At 44.6% G+C, this 18,222-nt stretch overlaps 1 protein-coding gene across 3 annotated transcripts in view; it reads left to right on the top strand.

Annotated features, from left to right (window-relative positions):
• The window catches only part of SLC35B4 (solute carrier family 35 member B4), a 188,665-nt gene that overhangs the window by 154,938 nt on the left and 15,505 nt on the right, over positions 1 to 18,222 (top strand). For all 3 annotated transcript variants that reach the window (XR_013607529.1, XM_078677493.1, XM_078677489.1), the window contains exons 5-9: positions 1,102 to 1,183; positions 2,991 to 3,051; positions 7,665 to 7,774; positions 11,011 to 11,086; positions 11,796 to 11,871. Coding sequence is in view for 2 of the 3 variants with exons in the window: in XM_078677493.1 (XP_078533619.1) it covers positions 1,102 to 1,183; positions 2,991 to 3,051; positions 7,665 to 7,774; positions 11,011 to 11,086; positions 11,796 to 11,871 (405 nt within the window). In the remaining variant the exon portion in view is untranslated. The remainder of the gene's footprint in view (positions 1 to 1,101; positions 1,184 to 2,990; positions 3,052 to 7,664; positions 7,775 to 11,010; positions 11,087 to 11,795; positions 11,872 to 18,222) is intronic.

Genomic DNA, 18,222 nt, shown 5'->3' with positions numbered 1-18,222 from the left:
TAAAACGAATTTCGTAGCGCGCCCTGCATCGCAAAATGTGATTCGACCCTTGGATAAAGATGTTGAAAGTTCAACATCATACAAAACACATTTCTTTTGTTAAAGAATTGTGCTACCCGAGAGAGCACATTGTAGTTTATATCAGCAAACAGGGGGCAAAGATCTGAGATGAGGTCTTTTGTTATCTATAGATTTTTGTGTGTAAAGTACCTCGTTGTGCATGTTTGAGAGTGGGTAATAGCACTGCACCCTCTAGCAACATAATTCTTCTTGACCAAGAAGCAGCCTCATATGCCAATCTACACCCAGCATATATCAGGTGCAGTCGAATGTTCTCCATATGTCCATTTATACATACAGTATACACATTGTATGCCATCAAGTTGAATTTGCAGCCTCATAGGCCAAGTACATTCCTCATATGTTGCCAACAGCTCCATGTGCATTGGGCAACCCAGGCTGCAGACAAAACGTGTAAGATAATCTCTCAAACTGATGTTATTTGGATATTTTTGCATAAAAAATCTGAAACAGGACAGTGTTTACGTAAAAAAAAATATATTTATATATATACTTGACACTTTGTGTGCATTGTCATTTTAGTCACAATTGTGGGATATACTATTTCATAAGAGGGAGGTTTTAGCAAAAATAAACCAATTATATCTGCCAAGTACATGGACTGTACCAGACTTTCCCAGTTTTACAGGTTAGGTACATTTATTTCAAAGTTTTCTTCTTGGGATGACTGCTCGCTGTAGAAAGGACACCCTTGAGGCGCTTAAAAACAGAATACCTATCGCAGAGGTAATAGTGAGTTCAACTTAGGTGTGTGTGAAACGCCAGTACAAAAGAGTCTGAGTATAAGATATTTAGGAAAGCCTCCCAAGTGATGTGGGCTAACACAATTACTCAAGTCGAAATTTACCGGGACAGGCACAAAGAATTTGTTAGTGCTACATAGAGGGAAAACTGGAGAGCAGTTCGGTTTTTTACTGAATTAAAAAGAGGGCCGATTGGGTAGCCTATCCCATTAAACAGTTGAAAGTCATGTTTCATAATTGTGTTGTTTAATACGGTTTTCTTGTGTTTTATTTACAGATATAGCCTGTTAAAGTACCTGTCCATAGTTCTGGTTTCCCTGGGGATTTTCATCTGCACTCTCATGTCTGCGCAGCAGGTGGTAAGAAGAGCTTGATAAAGCCTGCCTTTTGTCTCCCACTGTGTCTACCATTAGGGCCACTAGCCTGAAATCCACCCAGAACACCTCGCAATGCTCCACCATCGCCAAACCACACCCACCTCGATTTCAAATTGAAGGCTTTGCCATAATTGACAAAGGAGACAGTCAATCCACTGTGCAAACTACATAGAATGGGCTTGGCCATTTATGTTTAAACCCCTTCATGCCCTGAAACCCCTCTTACCAACAGACGTGGCCACAACAAACATCAACCCCCGGTATCAGCAATTCCTGAATTGTAAGATCTTTATCATCAAATGTATCACTCATCGATTCTACTGTAGATCATCTCTTTAGATGAAGGGTAACACATTGAAGAAAACGGCAAACATATCTTGAGACTGTGTGGTATACTGATGATTTGATTCTGTGTTCAGAAATGCCTTCCAGTCTCATGCCACAGGAGTTTGCACCACATTGAAGTGACTCGTTCCTTATAACACAAAGTTAGCAGCTCGTGATGGATTTTGTGCCAATCTGCTGCAAAGCAAAACCAAAGGGTTGATGGACGGAGTGTTAACAATGCAAGTACTCACCCCCAGTCAACTGATCTGGGTTTAATCCATCATCATTCTTTAGCTCACTCCGCCACCCCAGTTCAGACATGGCCATATGCAAATCAGTCTGACCCTGTGCCTCATGGGAACAGTCCAGCCCAAACTGCTAAGCCATGTCTTCCCTGGACCGGAAGCAAGCATCCTGGGACCGGTTTCTGGCTAATCAGCCGTCATCAGCAAGGCTAGCTTGAATCCAGTGGCAAAGTGAGCAAGGGACCCACATCTGGGCATACCCTACCAACTTAGGGCAAACAATGCAAAACCAAAGAGGATGATGGACAGAGTGTTGAACAATGCAAGTATTCACCCCCAGTCAACTGATCTGGGTTTAATCCATCATCATTCTTTAGCTCACTCCGCCACCCCAGTTCAGACATGGCCATATGCAAATCAGTCTGACCCTGCGCCTCATGGGAACAGTCCTGCCCGAACTGCCGAGCCATGTCTTCCCTGGACCGGAAACAAGCATTCTGGGACCGGTTTCTGGCTAGTCAGCCGTCATTAGCCAGGCTAGCTTGAATCCAGTGGCAAAGTAAATGTATGACATTGTTCTGCATTCTGTCCATCGACTGTTGTTTTTGCACTAATGTGCTGCAAAGCCTCCTCCCCTCCAACCCTCAAACATGTCCGCCTTGTTTACAAAATCTTGTAGATATTTTGATTGGCTACGGTCTTCACAAGACCTACTCATGACATCAAGGGAGAATGACAACTCTGATGACCAACACATTCTTTTGGGAGTCCTGTGTTCTTGGGTTGGAATCCTGGCTCTTTAAAAACACAGTGCCTTAAAGCACACTAATAAGGTCAACAAATAGTTGACAATTTCCTGAAAACAGACAGCTCCTCTAGGTGACAGGTGGATCTTTCCAGACCTTTCATCCTCAAGTTATTACTCGTGAAGCTGGGACCGAGGGCATCAGTTCAATTGAGACTTATTCCACTGTTTTCTATTTAAGGAGGTTATTTCCTGCAAGCATGGTTTCTCGTTGTTTAGCTATTTAAAGTACAAAGCCTTTGTAGGTCCTCTATCGTTATCATTTGAGTTCAGGTATCTTAGAGCAATGTCACTCCTATATCTTAACTTTTCTGATTTCTCTTGATCTTCTCTTACACTGTCTCATACACTATTAAGTGACAGAATGAACACTGTAGACAAACAACCAATTATTCTGTCTTCATTCTCCTAGGCTTCCCAGTCGAGTTCCAGCGAGGAGGATGGCCCCTCTGATTTCCTCTGGTGGCTTTTGGGTGGGTACAAAAACAGTAAAATATGTCAAACCTCCTTTTAACCTGTTTAAACAAACAATAATACAATCTAAAGATGTAACAATGCTAATGATATGCTTGGATCAACTATAATATGCTCTTGTGCCCAAAGAATAATGGAAAGAATAAACCTGAACAAAGCAAACTCACTTAGGAGCGTTTACTCAGTACTTCATATGTTAGATACTTTAAAAGGTTACCTGCAGGGCAACATTTTGAGTTTTGTTTTCTTAGAGACCATAGTGTGAGATCGGGTGCTGATCATCCTTTTGCACAGTGCCCTTACACTGCACAATGAGCTTGGCAGGGGAAGCTCCGTGGTTTGGAGCCAGCAGTCCAAAAAACTGCAGTAATTCCAGAGCCTGACTTTGCAATGGCTGAGTGCCTGACACATGGCAAAAGACATGATCGCTAACACAAGTAGTGCCCAGAATCCTAGGCTTCAAATGTATGTTGTCTGGTTTGATATTCCATAAGGACTTAGCACTTGGAAAGGTGCGTATTTCTCAGGGATGTTTGTTATTGTTATTGTTATTGTTATTGTTATTTTAATTTTATACCGCGCCTAATCACCTGCAGGTCTCTAAGCGCCAGGAAAAGATGGTACAGGACAACAACATAACAAAGTCAGAGCAAAGAGCAGCATTTAGGTTATGCTATGCTCAGGCTTCTCCTAAACAATAGCGTTTTTAAGCTCTTTCGAAATCTTAGGAGGTTTCCTTCCTCGCGCTGCCCTCCAGGCAAACTGTTCCACAACTGGGGAACCAGTACTGAGAAGGCTCTCCCTCCCTTCGTCGCTAGCCTGTAGCGAGAGCAGGTCAACAGCTGCGAGTCCGAGGACCGAAGTGATCTCACCGGACAGTACAGTTGTAGGCGCTCCTTGATATAGGCCGGAGCCTTACCGTAAATTGCCTTATGAGCTGTACACAAACTCTTAAATTCCACTCTCTCTTTAATTGGAAGCCAATGTAGGCTTTGTAATAGGGGAGTGGCTTTAGACCTCCTGGGGAGTCTAAAGATCAATCGGGCAGCATCGTTCATCAAAACCTGGAGCCTGTTGGTAAGGGTTTTCGGTAGGCCAAGATAGAGAGCATTTCCATAATCGATTCTGGAAATGATAGTGGCAGCCACTATTGATCGCATCATGGGCTCTGAGAGGATAGGGGATAGCTTCCGCAGTTGCCGAATGATATTAATACAGCTGCCTACCACCGATGCGATCTGAGGAGCCATCGACAGGTCGGCGTCCAGTTTAATCCCTAAGCTTTTCACAGCCAGGCTTGGTTTTGGGGCAGGGCCCAACTCCATGGGCCAGTAGAGGTCACTCCAAGGTGAAGAAATGGATGGGATAACCAAGATCTCAGTTTTGTCAGGATTGACTTTTAAAAGGTTATCCGTCATCCATTGCACCGTGAACCTCAAGATGTTCTGGGATTGGAGTTGCGCATCCGTGGTGTCATTTATACTTAGCAGCAGCTGCGTATCATCAGCGTAGTTAAAGACTTTACAGTCCATCGCAGCTAGCGAAGCAATCAGTGGTTGCAGGTATAGGTTAAATAGAAGCGGGGACAGGGCAGACCCCTGCGGTACCCCACACTCCAAGATCCCCACCTCAGATGTTTCATCCCCCAGTTGTATCTTTTGGGTCCTTCCTATAAGGAAGGATTCCAACCACTGAAAAGCCAAGCCCTTAATCCCAAAGTTCTTCAGTCTATCCAAGAGCAAGGCATGGCTGACAGTGTCGAATGCCGCTGATAGATCTAATAATATCAGGGCGCTCGCTTTCTTACAGTCAGCTCTACCTCTTAGATCGTCCAGCACCGAGAGCATCACCAACTCGGTGCTGTGGTGGGCTCGAAACCCTGCCTGTCTATCATGGAGTAGATGGTGAGATTCCAGATAGCAGGACAGGGACTGAAGAACATGCTGCTCAAGGATTTTTGAGAGAAAGGGGAGCTGGGAAATGGGTCTGTAGTTCTTTAACACAGCAGGATCCGACCCCAATTTTTTCAATAAGGGTCTTACCCGCGCCTCCTTAAGTTCACTCGGCAGATATCCCATGTCTAGCGATCTGTTGAGGAAAGAGATGATATACTCCTCTAATAAGGGACGCGCGATGCGAAAGATCTCAGGTGGACACGGATCAGCTGGGGAGCCAGATTTGATTTTGCCCATCAGCTGTTCCAAAATTAATGCATCCATCTCTGGGAACACATCGAGAGAGCAGTCACTCGCATTTTTAGATGTTAGGCTAATCGCAGTCCCTGTTGCCGCCACACTCTCTATCTCTTGGACAATGAGCTTCACCTTCTCCAGGAAGTAGGTCTGGAAGGTGTTGCAGTCAAAAGGGGCCTTAGCATTGTCCGGCTTTTTACTCAGCTCGGCCAATACTTTAAAGGTTTCTTTCTGGATGTTAGTGGCCTTGCTTAGGCGCGACTCAAGGTAGTCCGCTTTGGCTTGGATCATAAGTTTTTTATATTGGTGGAGGGAGGCCTTATAGATATTCCTATCTACGTCCTGCTTAGATTTCCTCCACAACCTTTCTAGTCTCCTTAGCTTTGTTTTGGTTTCCCTTAAGAGTGGTGTAAACCAGGGAGCTTTCCCTGATCCCTTTACTTGCTGTGTTCTCACTGGCGCTATCTGATCGATCGCCCGAGTCATACATCTCGTTAAATCGGAGTATTCTCGGTCCAGGTTACAGTCCGACTCAGAGGCCTGGGGAGGTGCCAGATGAGCCTTGGTCAAAGACAACAGGTTGACTTCAGCCCATTTCCGCGATTTTCTAGACCCATGTGGGCTGCAAACAACCCCACTATGCAAGTACGAGGACTTGGATCGGAAATGAAATCTTCACGACCTATCAGAACTCTACAACAATAACATTAGGATGAGTCTCCTCCAGCAATAAAACTGAAGGAAAGTGGTACCCAAGAAGCATGACACCAAAGACCCTGTTTTAAGCACTTGTTTCTTCATGGCTGTTGTAGAGTGTGTCAAATGTTACATTAATAGTACTACAATAGTTGTTGGGATCACATTGGGCTGACTGGAGAAACCTCTTTTTTTGCCTTCAAGAACACCATTTTGTGTTTTTCCCCCGCCTATAGATTACTATGTAAACGTACAATATAGCCAGTACGAGGCAGCAGCTTCCGTTCATCACAGATAAAGCTAAATCACAATATTTGGCCTTTATCATGCTCATCCCCCATCACAGGAAGATATATCACATGGCCTCTGAATATAAACACATACCTTGATGTCCTATCATCTAAATAAATAGCAACCTTTCAAATAAAAGTGCTAAAAGAGAAAAATATGTGTTCTATTTAGCAACCGTGTATTAACTACTATGCGGCCGTAAGAAAGGTCGTTGTATCTCACTTGCATGGGTGCACCCTCATGTGCTCTGGCACAGACTTTGTACATGCAGGATGGCCTGCACGTCCTCAAGTCCTTCTTCCTTCCTCTTACCGTATGGGACTTGAGGAGGATTCCGGGATCCAAAAATATTGCAACCCCTTTGTCAGGGTGGGCTAGCATGAGTACCTCACCACACAGCGGCATCAGTCTGCTTGTCTCCCTTAGAGTATGGAATGGCTGTCAGCCGTTCAGTAGTAAACACAGACCTAATGCATTGCAGCTTATGTCAGTTGCCCGTGCCATCTTCTGGTGTATATCACATCGCGGAATAATGGAAAGTTGTAGGTGAGGAGAATTCTAATCATGTGTCCCTGCACAAAGTAGTATGGCTTCTAAATAGCCTGCTTGCTTCCTGCTACTGATCGCAGAGATGTTTCTAGAGCTGTTAAGGACAGGGCAAGAGTTGCCTGTGCGTCAGAGTTGGCACCTTGGGCACTTCCTATTTGAGGTCGATGATAAAAGAACATCTTTCAAAAGTAAGACGCTTGGCGACACTCCTATTACAATCATCTAAATATCGAAATATTACCAGGATAATCCCATTGACGTACCAAATGTTTAATGTACATTAGTATATCAGTGGAGCAGGGTCTCACTATGGGTTTTTATTGTCCATAAAGAGCAGGGGTTCAGTTTGAGATTTAAAGTAACTACTATGAAATTCTAACCTGTTATGCAGTTTGGTGGTTGGGAAAATCCACTTGAACTACTCATTTCATAACCCCTAAGTCTAAAGCAGTGTCGCTTTTAAGGTTTTCATGACCCTGAAATAAGATTTAATTTCTCACGGAATATTTGGTCAACCCCATAATTTTGACCAATTTGCAAAATGGGATTGTCAGGAATCCGCTTAATTGTAAAAGCCTTCTTCTCTTGTTTGACTGGGGGATTCTAATCTCCTCCTCTTCTTCTTGTTACCCTCGTAGGATAACACACAAATGTGACATTTTCATTTACAAGTTTGTGAGCGGTTACTAGAAAGTAACACAAGAATTGGGGGTTTCTCTTCTAAATAGTGGAAGGAATTGTCACCACATTAGGCCTGTGCTTAGCAGGATATGAAAAAGAAGTGGCACCGCCCAAGGATAATGTTGGGGAGCCCTCTGCAAGATATTGTATTTGAGACTTCTAATTTGATGCATTTTTGCTTACACTGTTGTCTTTCTTTGCAGGAATTGCTGCATTGACATTTGCACTCTTGATGTCAGCCAGAATGGGAATCTTCCAAGAAACCCTCTACCAGCGTTTTGGAAAACACTCCAGAGAGGCGCTGTTTTACAATGTAAGGTAAACCGTGTAAGAGACAAATAGATGAATCCAATCTAAATAGTGAATCCACATTTTTTGATGTTGTACGGGGGTGGTAGGGTGGCTGTCCACATATTTAAATGGGTAGGTGGTGGAAATTTAAACATGCTCGCAGTCTTCTTCTTGATTCAAATTAAAAAGATTACGAAGCAACTTTCATTTTTGAGACTGCACATGTGGTTACAAAAAATAAGACAGCATATATTCGGTGACTTAATGTAATCTGTTTGGAGACTATTGTCAGTTGGGCATTTCCATTCTCTCTCTCGAAATGTTCTGATCATATCATTGTACACTCTTATCGACCAAAATTTATAACTGGCTTATCCCTATGGCTAATATTTGAGAGTTTTAGCAGCTTTGCTTTTGCCCGCCACTGCTAGAGATCAATGACCAAAACCATTGTGCTTGTGGGGTTTGCACTGCCCAAAATGGCGACCTAGATTAGTCTTGTCTGTGGCCCGGAGAGTCACAGGCAAGAATGGGGAAAAGGTTTTGGTATAAGATAGTCATGCTCTCAGCATCTACATTAGGCCCTCTTCAGAAGACACAAGGTCTTGTGTAGTTAGATAAAGATAGCATTTCGAATGAGCTATCTGCACGGAGGCAAACCTTAATGTGCAGTATAATGCTCCAATGCAGATGCCTTGCAGTTCTGTAGGAGGCTGCTCTACTGTTGGATGACAATCCGCACTTCTCATCCATCTGGTGTCTGCTGATGGGGGCCTAATGTGGATGCTTCTCACCCTTGAAGGGATTCAGAAGGATATTGTCGCCCCCAATAATTTTATCTCAGATATTCATCGATCAAGAATAATCATTCTTTCTACTCCTTAGTGGGTCCCCCTTACAGATCGGGCCTCTGCTACCTCAGCCAACCGGAGGACATTTTTAGTCCTGAGGAGACCCTTTCATTCTTCAAAGGGTCGAAACTCCGTCCACATATGTACAAAGACAGACAGGTTCTCATAATTGTTATACAATGATTAATTTCCTGTGTCTTCAATTTTACTGAATATAAAACTGCTGTCTTGATATGAAGCAACCAATATACCGTGTATGTTCACATTGTACTTCTCTTTCTCATCTTCAAATTCAGTTTTGGTTACTTTTCACCTGGGTATAATCACTCTTCCTTTCTCCTTCGAGAAGCACTCAACTTTGTTTTTCTAAATAATTTTTGTCTAATAAACTCGGTTTGACTGAACCACAGTTGTTCATAAATACTGGCTGTTCTGGAAACTTTCTCAAAATTCCTTAGTCAAGATTACTGTTGATTGAATCACACATGTTGTTATAAAGATTAATTCTACACAGAAACATCTGTAAAGAAAAACATTTCTGAGAATGAGTTCCATGTGAACACTTGTTCCAAGGATAACTTGATGCCCCTGTTCACATGGTGTGCTTTTGTTCTTGTTTAAATGTCCAATGGCTATGAAGGCCAGGCCTTGTGGCCAACCTATCCTGCGCACAGCCAAAGGCCATGTAGTCCAGACGATGGCACAACCTCCGCTGTGCCTGGCCACAGGCTCAAAGTAGCTTGATTTGCCCACCCATGGAGGATGGGGTGCAGGGTCTTGCAGAAGGCCAGGCCCGGTAGCGAACCGCTGCTATGCATGGGCACAGTCCTTGCATAGTGGGGTTTGGTTGCACTCGAAAACTTACCAAAGCTTTCTTTCATTTCAAATGATAAAGTAATACCAATCGATGAGCCTAAATCATTCCCCACTCTACACAATCATTATGCCTGGTTGCTCACTTGTCAATGCTTTCCATCTGGGGTAAAAGTTGATACCCTTTTATTCCACAGATGCCAATCCATCTACTGTCAACTTGAACCAATCCCTTATTAACTGTACAAGATCTAGGTTCCAGAGTAAGATAAACAAAAAGAAACACACAAACAAACAGCATTGGTGGCCCATAGTGGTGTGTGGGCAGTATCTTCTTGTAGGCTGTGTCCTTCAGTCCACCTGCTGTGCACAGCCAAAGGTCGTGTACAGCAGGGGTCCTCCACTCTCTTGCAGAGGGTGGCTTGCAGGCCTTGCAGCGCATTGTGGCTGTGCTTGGCCAGAGGGTGGATGGATGCTAGTGGATGGTGGAGTACAGGCCCTGGCCCAGAGGTCAGATGCTGCACTCCATGATTGTGCACAGCAGAGGAATGCCCATCTGCCGAGGGTGGTTGCAGAACCTGACCGGAGGATGGATCATGGGGTCCACCCTGGCAACACTCAACCAAAGGATGTGCAAAATGGGGGTTGGATGCTGGCAGCGATTTGCGAGAAGGGTATTGCAGGACAACACGAAGTGTAGTTCGGGCAGAGGGCATTGCCATAGGTCATACTCTGCTGCCTACCACTGCTTCACATGCCTGGAGGCAATGTGCTGTAGGGATAAGCTGCCCACAACAGGTTGTGTACAGGGCCTGCAGCCAGTCTGCCCTGTGCATAGGAAAAGTCTGTGCTGTGTGATGGTTAGCAGTAAGCCGAGGTGAGGTTAAAAAAACAGTTCCATGTGGAATACGATTAAAATAAGGAGCAGGTCGCCAGAAGAAAACTAAAGTTAGCTTTGTTTATAATATTACAACATATATTTAAAATAAACTCAGAAATGTTATTTAAACACTTAGTAGAAATGTAGTTATAGTTGCAAAACGAAACCTAAAAACGCAGTTGCGCCCCTACCAAGCAATGCTTGTGACCTCGCATATTACATAACTCATGACACGTTGAATGGTATTAATGCTGACATTGCTGAAGTCACACAAATTAATGGTTATGGTATCTATATTTCAATATCTTCATGCTCAGACCAAAACAAGTTTTAAATACAAATTCCTCAAGCTACTGTACACCAAAGACACTTCTTGAGGCAAGTTCTACTTTTATGCCAAGTTCAGCTCAGCCGTTTTTCTGTGAGAGAGAGCAAAAAGTCCTGTTGGAATTAAAATGTTACTTTTTCGACTCTCCCGCCCAGTGTTTTGGCCCTACTTGACGGATTTGCTTAAAAAACTCGTCATGCTAAACCCAGAGAGGATGAAGATTTTTATTGGAATTTTTTTTTATAGATTTGTCAAACGGCATCAAACTTTCTAAGAAAACAAAAAATGATTTTTCAGTGGCATCTCTGACCTAACCATAAGCACAGAGCTGTATCGCCACCTGTGTGATTTATGTATTCAAATAATCATATATTTTTCTCTTCTAGCATTTCCTGCCTTTACCAGGCTTTCTTCTCCTAGCTCCGAACATTTACAATCATGCGCTTCTCTTCAGTCAATCAGGTAAGTTGTTTGCTCAAAGTACTTGCAAGGACCTAGTGAAATTGAAATACATTATTCTGTAAAGGCGAAGATAAGGGCCCTTTTCCATATGCATCAATATAAAGTCACAGGGCACCGCATCTGACTAATGTCCATTTCATGCAATGATCCAATTTACACCAGGTTTGTTTTCAAAAATCTTTTGAAGGAAACATACATTCTACTCTGGAGTGGCAGATTCTTTGATGCATAACTTTGTTGAGCTTGTTAACTTATTTCTCAAGACCTCCCATATAAGGCTTCACACCCCACCACAATCCTTCCCCAGTCTGGTACCTTTTTAGTAGTTTGTGGCGAACCACTTAAGATATTTTGGCGGTTTGTGCAAAGAGGTGTCTTGGAATGAATAGGGAATCACTGTTGGCCATTAACCTGACACCTTTGCTGCCACATATGTGCCCAGACTTATTTGATGTTGCAACCCTGTGCTATAGGCACATTTCTGTCAATTTTGTTTTTGGAAATCTGCCTTGTGTTTTGTTTCAAAATGCATTTTCTTTTGTAGTTTTTCGTTTTCTAATTCGATTTCCTTTATGCACCAGTCTGTGCAGCTGAATTGCAACTTTGACAGTGTTGGGAGCGGTCTGACTGTAACAGACTTGCAGTCACAGAGCTCATTCTTTAATCTGATTTTGCCAGTTTTTCTAATCTGTGCCTTTTCTCCTTGTAGAGCCGCTTCACATTCCAGCTGTGGGGTTGTCGATGCCAAGCATGTGGTTTTATCTGCTAATGAATGTCATTACCCAGTATCCTTTTCATTGTATTGTGGTCCTGGCTAATTTGAGGCAGTGTGGGGGGAGAAGGCTTATGAATAGTGATAGACTGATCCGGAGCTGCACCCCCGCCCCCAGCGCCTTGAAACCCTCACGAGTGAGTAGCACGCTTCATAAACCCCTGAGTGATTGATCAAAATCAATGGCATAACGTTGTTTTTCTTAAGCAGTTCCAATAGTAAAACTGTGTTCGACTCATAGAAGGCCAAATGGGAAAGGCAGTACGAGTTGGCATGTAAATGAGTCGACTACGTATGCATAGCTCTTATCATCGACATTTAATTATTCTACCCCAGCTGAAAAAATCTTAGTAAATATAATGCTATAAAAATATCTTAATAAAAATCTTACTACAAAGCTGTTGAAAAGAAATGCCAACCACTCTCAAATGTGGCTTTGCTTTTTGCTACAAGATTAGCAAACTAGAATCACAATTCAAATGCTACAATACAAGTTGATTGGCATCCTGTAAAAAATACACCTTTGAAGCCCTTCGCCTTTTCTTCCAATATATACAAGCGGAATCCCCAAGCCATCTTTCTATGCTCGGGCATATAGATCTTTCATATATTCACATGCTTGAATAATTCTCCGTTGTCAAGCTGATATCCCCAGCCATTTAACGGCGTCAAAATGGCCACAGACCTGAACAACATTTGTTTAGTAGCACATACACCGCATTTGAAACAATCAGAACTTCAGCCAATGAGGTGGCAGCACCAGCTCTGAACCCCCCCCCCCCCCTCTTTGAGGCCACCATAGCTCAGATTTCTACCTCGTGTGTGAGGGAGTCCCCAGGGGAAGCTCTGCTCCAACCTTCCAGTGATCTTAACATTGGTAGTTTTAAAGGGTACAATGAAATTAAACCAACATCTTTAGCTTTCACAAAACTGTGAGTTGCTTTTAGGGAAATGTGCCATTTTCTGGAACATGGAGACCCTTTTACCAATCAGTTAACTGTCACAATGGCTGACAGAGAGAAGAAATCTCTCTCCAAATCCTGTTCCTCCTGTTGGCAGAAAGACATTTACCCTTATGACCCTCATTCCCAGCGTATGTATGGCATTTATCCTGTTCATAAGGCTTCACACTGTGACATTTGTAACTCTTTTACTTCCAAGACTCTAATGGACAGAGCGAGAAGGTTGGCATTGTATCTGTTCGATAAATATAATTTCCCTTCTTTCAAGGTGGGTGCCTCCACTTCAGGGGAAGATTTCGTGAAAAGTGCCCCACCAAGTACTGCACAAGGCAGGGCAAAAAACGAGATTTATGCAATTCCCTTTTTTACTGTTCTGGGTTCTAACATGAAGAGAATGCTAGTGACTTGCTATCACAGACAGCATACAGTGTAACACAATTGGATGTACGCTTAGTCCCAGATTTTGACTATGGGATTGATGAGCACAAACCCTTCCATAATTATGATTACAATCAAGATTACATTCCTCATAATCCATGCACCTATGTATCTTCTAGATACAATAGATAGAGATCCAGAAGTAATGGGGGTACCCATTGCCTTTTTGTCTACATTACAACAAATTATGGACCCTTTTGAAAGACTACTACCACAGCACCCTGTGGGTGAACCTTCTCAACTAGCAATGCCTGCGGTAACCGTACTGCCACCTTCGCTGTCTTTCACCTTACCATCTACACCTCCTTGTCAACCGTCACCACCACCTTCCCCTACCCCCAGCTCCAAGAGAACCATCTCCCAGATATAGAACCACCGCCGAGACTAGCCTGTAAGCCTCTTATCCCACCAACACTTGAGAAGATGGGGAAATTCCCCTAGAAGAAAATTGAGTTATTAATTATGTAGATGGCTTTGCCATTCCATAAGAACATAGTAACCTGTCCAATCCACATGATTCATCCTATGATATATCCTGGTTTTAATGCTTAATGGAAAGGGCTGCCAAGAAATATAAGTTTATATCTTATCAGTTTCTTACCTCCTGGATATTTTAGGTAGTGGTCGCAAGGCCAGGCGCCGGGAGGGTTATATGTTTTCCAGTCATGACAGATATTTCAGTTTTTGAGGAGCTCAATATGAGGTGGTTCCATTTCATCCACTTATCAATGGCCCAAATGCAACTCAAGAAATTTGAGTTTTCAGTGTCTTTTGGGCTTTCCGATTTAATAAGTATCTGTGTGTTGTCTACAAAATTATAGAAGGTGAACTCAAAACTATTGTTTTGTTCTGGTGAGGATTTCATGTAGATGTTGAAAAACAGGGGGCGAGGCGATAGTGCCTTAAGGGACTCCTGTTTTTATGATATGGGGTTTGGATGAGAAAGGAGGAGTATAGATCACATTTGTTCTATTGTATTGGTAAGTTGCTATCCAAGTTATTATTATTATTATTATTATTATTATTAAAACTTATATAGCGCACAGCTACCCTGAGGCATCCCGGCGCTATGAACAGTGCATCAACCGTGGGACCATGAAATAGTAGTAACGACTCACACGGGGAACAGATGTGTTTTCAGACCCCTGCGAAAGCGCAGGGTACAAGTCTCAGCACGAAGTTTTAAGGGGAGGGAGTTCCAGAGCGTTGCTGTGTGCACAGAGAATCGTCTCCCGCCCGTGCGTGATCTTTTTACTCTCGGGACATGGAGCAGACACCTCTGGTCAGACCTCAGCGCTCTGTTAGCTTTGTAAGGCACAACCAAACTCCCCAGGATAGGAGGTCCACTGCCCTGAAGAATTTTGTGTGCGATGGATAGTGCCTTAAACTTCACTCTCTCCCGCACTGGTAACCAGTGCAGGGCCTTGAGAGCGGGTCTGGCAGATTCTGTTCGGGGGATTCCCATAAGGAGTCTGGCCGCCGCGTTTTGCACCTGCTGAAGCTTGTTAAAGGTAGATTCCGGGGCGCCCAGAAACAGGGCATTGCTGTAGTCTAGGCGAGATGTTATCAAACCCTGAATCAACAACTTCCTCGATGGAAAGGGAAGGAGCGGGAGAATTTTACGCGCGGCCCGCAGCAGGGCAAAACAGACTCCCGCAGTTCTTTTAGCGTGAGTTCTGAGGGAGAGATCTTGCTCCAGCCAGACTCCCAGGCTCTTAATCTCCTCTTTCATGGTTGGGAGGTCACCCATACAGCTTGGCCAGCATGGTAGTGGCAATGGCGGAGCTTTGTTTCCAAGCAACATAATCTCTGTTTTAGAGCCGTTCAGCTTCAAGGCTGAGCTGCTCATCCAGGTGTGGACGTCCACCAGACATGAGTGCAACAAGTCAGGATTCTCCACCAGTTGAGGAAGGGCGACCACCAGCTGAGTATCATCAGCATAGCTGATGATTTTGATGTTATAAGGGGTCACCACATCCTCCAGGGGGGCCATGTAGACATTGAATAATGTCGGGCTCAAGGACGAGCCCTGCGGCACCCCCCACTGGAGAGAAATAGATGGAGACTTGTTGCTTCCTTCCCAGACCTGGTAGGACCGGTCTTCAAGAAATGAGCAAAGCCATTTCAACGCCGCTCCTCCCACACCCACCTCTGACAGCCGTTGGGTCAACACCTGATGGTTGACGGTGTCGAACGCAGCACTTAGATCCAGGAGGATCACTGCCACTGATCCTCCCGAATCTAAGATGCGTCTCGATTCTTCAACGACTGCCAGGAGGGCCGTGTCGGTGCCCTGGCCGGGACGGAAGCCGGTCTGCGAGTCTCGGAGCAGACCGTTCGACTCTAGAAAGTTGGACAGTCGATGGTTTGCAAGCTTCTCAGCAATTTTGCTGAGACCTGGCAGCAGAGAAATAGGCCTGAAATTGGCCAACTCCGCCGTGTCAAGGTTAGATTTTTTTAAAAGTGCCTTGACCACGGCTTTTTTCCAGGTGGGTGGCACCAAACCACGGGAGAAAGAGGCGTTTATCAGGTCCGTAATGGGCCCTACCACCGCGGTTGCTGCTTGCTTTAAAATTTTAAAGGGAACTGGGTCCGTAGGGGAGCCGCTTTTTATGGAGGCTATGACTTTTAACGTTTCACTTTCTGAAACTGGGCCGAACGTGTCCAAGGAGATAGGGCACTCTTTCGCCTGAATTGGGGGAAGCTCTTCTTGGGTCCCATGAGGTTTAGCGGTCTGGGGTAGAGAGTCCAATATATTTACAATTTTAATATGAAAGAAATCGGCCAACTCCTTGCACCTCTCAGGGTCATGGGTGACTGCTGGTTCGGGAACTTTGAGCAGTTCTTGCACCACCTTAAAGGTTTCCCTGGAGGAGTTTGAGGCAATTTGTATTCGCTCCTCAAAGAATTGTGCTTTTGCCAAGCGGAGGGCTGCTTTATAGGCTCTAATCGCTGTCCAGTAGTCCTTACGCTTGGCAGCATCAAATTTCTTCCTCCAAGCCCTTTCCAGTTTCTTGCATCCTTTCTTAAGCAGGCGGAGCTCAACCGTGAACCAGGGAGCGGACCCAATTCGTTTCTCCCTCTTCTGTAAGGTTTTCACCGGAATAAAAACATCAAGCGAAGCGTTCAACCATCTGTTGAAGTCAGCATCTCCTTTAATCGGGTCCGACTCAGATGGAGGTTGTGAGTTTGCCAAGTTGTGGGTCCAATCACCAATCGGTAGTCTGGACCATATGCGGTCCACCACAACCTCTTGATATGTCGGTGTTAAGGGCAGATTGACTTGCCATTCCACCGAAACTAAGGAGTGGTCTGACCATGGAAGCGGAAGGGCTGGTCTGGCCTTCAGCCGAGGGATGTTCGAGAAGACAGGATCCAATAAATGGCCCTTCACATGGGTGGCTCCTGTGTTGACTAACCGGAGCTCACAAGCAGTCAGATCTCCTTTAAGATCTGCAGCAGTCGTGTCTGCAGTGTCCTCAAAATGCAGATTCAAATCCCCTAACACAATGAATGTAGAAGTGGATGTGGCCAAGAGTGTTACCGTTTCCATCACAGAGCTTACAAAGTTGCCGACCCTACCAGGGGGTCGGTAGATCAGCAGGCCAGCCAGTGTAACCGTTGGCGATATCTGTATAGAAAAATGGCAGCTCTCACAATCAGCCACAAGACCCTTCCGAACCCTGCAATTAAGGTTATCTCGATAGATAACAGCGAGTCCACCTCCTCGTCCCTCAGGTCTATCCAGATGACATATGAGGAAGCCTGGGGGAAGGGCAAGTACGATATCAGCATCAGAACTGGAGGTAATCCAAGTTTCTGACAGAAACAGGATATCCAGTTCTTGCTCTTGAATAAGGATATTAAGTTCCACTGCGTGACACGGAAGTGACCTGCAGTTAAGCAGGCCCCAGAGCAAGGTGCTTGTACCTAAGTGAGGAGGAAGCAATGCGTCCGATCCTCGTAGGGGTGGTCCCCGGGCACCCATGTTGCTGCCAGGGTAGTTTTCTGGGGGCTTAGTGCATAGTGCAAGTAGCTCTTCTCGTGAATAAGTACGACGCGGTGGCGGTGATTTTGGCATAGTACCAGGCCCTAGGCCCGTCTGAGCCCGGACGAGCCCAGACGGGCAGGACTCTGGCTGGACTCCGGCGTGAGTCCGGCGACTCCGCTGCGCGTCTCCGCTGCGCGTCGTCATGGCGAGCTTTAAGTAGGGCGTGGAGTCCGGTCTACGAGGCTAGTGCGCTGGCCGAATGTCGCCACAAGGAATCCCTGCCTCACCCAAGATGGCGGTCGCAGTTCCCCAGTGTGTCAAAGAGGTCTAAGTGAGTCCGCTCCCAACAGCGGTGCTTGTTGCCTTTTATATGAGGTAAGCGCTATATGTCAGGTACCTAAAATGCAATTTACACTATAAAAACGAAACAATTTTAAAAGCGCGAAAGCGCTGCCAAAAGTAGAGACAAAAAAATACAATTACACTATTTTAAAGGAAACAGTTTTAAAAGCGCGAGAGCGCTGACAGATGTCCTGTAAGCGCGCCTAAATCTCAGTGGAGCGCGGTTCAAGTGCCTTAGTTAGAGTTGCATCCTCTATGCCTGCTTCCTTGAGTCTTAGAGTTAATGTGTCATGATTAACTGTGTTGAAGACAGCTGAAAAGTCCAAGAGAAGTAGGGAAGCAGCGTCATTTTGGTCTTGTTTTTAAGGTGAGTGCCTCTTCTTGGACACAATTCCATGGAGAAGTCCGAAAGTAGGAAGATATCTTCAATTAAATTTGACATCTGGGCAAATACTACTCTTTCTATAAGTTTGCCTAGGAATGTTCTGTTTGCTACTGGTCTGTAATTGTTTCAGCTTGGAGGGTCCATGTTTGATTTAATTAATTATGGGTGTATGTATGTCTTCCAAAAAACTCCTGTTAAGAGTTGTTGATCAGTGCTCTGACTGGATTGGCCACAGAAGTTGTCAGA

The sequence above is a fragment of the Lissotriton helveticus genome, chromosome 1_1 (genome assembly GCF_964261635.1).
Source record: "Lissotriton helveticus chromosome 1_1, aLisHel1.1, whole genome shotgun sequence".
Taxonomy (NCBI): Eukaryota; Metazoa; Chordata; class Amphibia; order Caudata; family Salamandridae; genus Lissotriton; species Lissotriton helveticus.
This window is presented reverse-complemented; position numbering and strand designations above follow the sequence as displayed.